Raw genomic sequence first — 4,279 nt, forward strand, 5'->3', positions numbered from 1 at the left:
TATACAAAGAATTAATATAAAACAGAATAAGCACGAAAAAGAAAAATTCTATTAAGAAAATCGATGAATTAATGAATAAATAATTCTTGGTCATACAGACAGACAGACAGTACTTATATATATAGATAGATAATATAGATATAATTATTACGGCAATATATTTATAATATACCTACGTACACGCCGTATATGGTACGACGCAGATAAGTATGCCTCAAAAGAGAAAAGGCGGAAATTTATATAAAATCAGTCGCGAAAGCAAGCGTTTACGACAAATACGAAAAATTGAGAGTTCGGAGGTAAGATCTCAACGACTTGAAGCTAATGCTCAAAGAAATTATCAGCAGAGGGTCAATGAAAATGATGACGAAAGGTCTCAACGACTCGAAGCTAATGCTCAAAGAAATTATCAGCAGAGGGTCAATGAAAATAATGACGCAAGGTCTCAACGACTCGAAGCTGATGCCCAAAGACATGCTCAGGGAAGGCAACAAGCTAGACAATTAAATCATATTGCGCTAATTGCCAAGGACAATGAAATAAATGTGTCAGTTCATACACTTGGCCAAATGAATATAGAATGCCAATTTTGCAAATCGTTAAATTTTGAATGTGAAAAACCTAAAGATGGGAAATTTACATGTTGTCAAAAGGGTAAGCTTACATTAAAGTCAATAAATTGTCCTGATTTTATTAAAAAATTATACATGGGAAATGATTATGCATCGAAAAATTTCCTTCATAATATTCGTTCATATAATAGCGCTTTAGCTATGGCTTCTATGGGTGCCCCGGGCAATAGAAATCCATTGGATGTTGTGAACAATGCTCTTGATTGCTTAAAGATTCATGGGCAATATCATTATTTGACTTCGACAGCAATGCGCCCAGCAGATGGGCAAGCTCCGCGCTTTGCGCAGCTTTACTTTTTAGATATAGAAGAAGCTACAAATCATAGAATGAATAAGAAAGCTAATCAAGAGTGTAATTTTGAAATAATGAAAAATTTGTCAAGTTTTATGGTTGAATGCAATGAATTTGCAAAGACTTTCAAGATGATGCGTCAAGTTGAACAAGATCTTAATCCGATAGGCAATAAAAATATAAATTTAATGTTGTCCTTTCGAAACGATCCTCAACATGATCAAAGAAGATATAATGCTCCACAAGCTAATGAAATAGCTGTGGTCTTTTAGAATGTAGATAGTGAGCCTCCATTTGAAAGAGACATTCGAATTTATAATAAAAATTCAAACGATGTTCAACAAATATCAATTCTGGACAAAAGGTGTGACCCAATGTGTTATCCTTTGTTATATCCATATGGTAACGATGGATGGCATTCAGAAATGAAATCTTATAATTCTAAATATTAAGGATTTAAAGTTACTCAAATGGATTATTATGCTCATCTGCTGACACCAAGAGCCGAATTTAGCCAATTTAAAAGAGCAGGCAAATTGAGATGTCAATTTATACTTGATGCCTATATGAAAACTGAAGCCAATAGACTTAATTATATTAAATTAAATCAACCTCAATTAAGAGCAGAACTTTATTCAGGATTAATGGATCACCTTGATAATCGAGCACAAAATGAGGGAATTACAGTTGGTGTACCTGTAATATTACCATCTTCATTTATGGGCAGTCCAAGGAACATGCAAGAAAGATACCAAGATGCCATGTCTTTGGTAAGAAAGGATGGTAAACCAGACATTTTTTTAACCATGACTTGCAATCCTCAATGTCCTGAAATTAAGGATAAACTTGATGGATGTCAAATAGAGTTTCGACCTGATTTAGTCGCTAAAACATTTAATTTGGATGTCAAAGAGATTTTAAAGGATTTAATTCAAAATAAAATTTTTGGAAATATTATAGCTTATGCAGGTGTGATTGAATTTCAAAAAAGAGGACTTCCACATTTGCATTTACTTGCAATGTTGAGCGATGAAGATAAGCCCCGACTTCAAGAAGTCATTGATATGATGGTATGGGCTGAAATTCCTAATAAAGAAAAATATTCAGAACTTAATGAAAAAGTTTTGAAACACATAATTCACGGTCCATGTGGAGATCCCTCGAGGAGATATCCTTGCACTGGGGACGATGGAAAATGTTCAAAAGGTTTTCCAAAAGAATTTTGTGATAAAACTAATGCTAATGTAAATGGATATCCCATCTATCAACGTAGGAATATTGGAATAAAATACATCGTTAGAAATAAAGAAGTGGATAATCGATGGGTGGTACCGTATTCACCATATTTAATCATGAAATATAATCGACATATTAATTTAGAAATATGTTCATCAGTGAAGAGCGTAAAATATCTATATAAATATATTCATAAAGGATTTGATTGTGCTGCAATTGAAGTGCAAGCACGAGATGGTACAAGATTTATTAGAATAGATGAGGTTAACTCATTTCTGGATGCAAGATATGTTAGTGCTCCAGAAGCAATGTGGAGACTTAACGGATATGATCTGTTCATGAAATCTCATACAGTAATAAGATTGGCAGTTCATTTGCCTGATCGCCAAATGGTTTATTTTCGAGCAGGAAATGAAGAACAAGCTGCTCAAAGAGAGCTAAATCGAGATACTACGCTGACTGCATGGTTCAAATTAAATCAATATGATGAAAATGCAGTAAATTATCTTTATACAGATATTCCTTACCATTATGTTTATAATAAAAAAGAAACTAAGTGGAAGCCACGTAAAAAAGGTGGTGAAAAAATAATTTCAAGACTATATACAGTAAGCATAAAAGATATTGAAAGATTTTATCTCCGTCTTCTTCTACTACATGTGACTGGAGCAAAATGTTTTGAAGATTTGAGAAATGTAAATGGAATTATTTATAATACGTTTAAGGATGCAGCAATTGCAAAAAATTTAGTAGAAACTGATGACTTTTGGAGAAAAACGATGGAGGAAGCAACAGAATCGAATATGCCTGCACAACTTCGAGAATTATTTGCTTACATTTGCATCTTTGGAAATCCAATAGATGTACCAACAATTTGGAATAAATACAAAGATTTTATGATTGAGGACTTTGTAAATAATAATGTTGTAAATCCCGAAAATATGGCGTTAAACCATATACAACAAATTCTGATAAATAATGGAAGTAGTTGTGAGAAATTTCAATTACCAAATCCAACTGAAATAAATATTTACAAAACAGAGTATAATGTAGATAAAGAAAAAATACGTGGTGATTATTTATTATCTACACTAAATGATGAGCAAAAATACGTGTATGATATAGTAATGCGAGCAATTGAAAATGAAAATGAACCTAAACATTTGTTTTTTATTGACGGGTTTGCAGGAAGTGGTAAAACCTATCTATTTAATACATTTCTAAGTGTTATTCGAGGAAAAAATGAAATAATTCTTCCATGTGCTTCAACTGAAATTGCAGCCACACTTCTGAAAGGAGGAAGAACTTATCATTCTCTATTTAAGCTTACAATTCCAATTGATGATGCAGCTAAATCAAATATTAGAGGAAATTCTCAAGCTGCACGAGAATTGATCAATGCCAAATTAATCATATGGGATGAAGTGAGCATGACTGTTGGACATGCCTTAACAGCAGTTGATAAACTTTTCAAGGATTTAATGAAGAATCATCAACCATTTGGAGGAAAAGTAATTTTATTTGCAGGAGATTTCAGACAAAATCTTCCAGTAGTACCTCATGTACACAAAACAGCGATAATTGAATCGACTGTAAAATACAACCCTATATGGAGGAATGTAATTAAGGTTAAATTACAGCAAAATATGAGAACTGGGGAAGAAAAAGGATTTGCAAATTGGTTAATGCAACTCGGAGATGGTAAATTATCAAATACAGATGGACTAAATCTAGACACGATTAAAATTCCACAAGATTTTATATCAAAAGAATCTCTTATTAATGAGATTTTTGGTGATAGAATTACCATGAAAAGAATTAGAGAAAATCAAGATCGAGCGATTCTTTGTCCTAAAAATGAAGATACTTTCAAAATTAATGATGAAATTCTTTGTCTAATGGAAGGAGAAGAAAAGGAGTATCTCTCTATTGACTGTATTGTAAGTGATGATCCACAGGAGCAATTAAATTTTCCAACTGAGTTTCTAAACTCACTGACACCTTCTGGAATGCCAGTTCATCGGCTTAAAATAAAAGTTGGTGCTACAATAATCTTATTAAGAAATTTAAATACTAAAAAAGGACTTTGTAATGGTACAAGATTTATTGTAACTAATTT

The 4,279-nt window shown here is 32.4% G+C and overlaps 1 protein-coding gene across 1 annotated transcript; it reads left to right on the plus strand.

Moving 5' to 3' along the window:
• Positions 1–209: 209 nt before the first annotated feature.
• On the plus strand, positions 210–3,972 carry LOC146721957 (uncharacterized). Its single transcript, XM_085485799.1, has 8 exons — positions 210–547; positions 764–984; positions 1,387–1,707; positions 1,885–2,257; positions 2,447–2,657; positions 2,886–3,150; positions 3,511–3,861; positions 3,962–3,972. The coding sequence occupies exons 1-8, from the start codon at positions 210–212 to the stop codon at positions 3,970–3,972; spliced, it is 2,091 nt and encodes a 696-aa protein (XP_085341925.1).
• Positions 3,973–4,279: the final 307 nt, after the last annotated feature.

The sequence above is a fragment of the Nylanderia fulva genome, unplaced genomic scaffold, assembly GCF_048542155.1.
Source record: "Nylanderia fulva isolate GAGA-0341 unplaced genomic scaffold, ASM4854215v1 Scaffold391, whole genome shotgun sequence".
Lineage (NCBI taxonomy): Eukaryota > Metazoa > Arthropoda > Insecta > Hymenoptera > Formicidae > Nylanderia > Nylanderia fulva.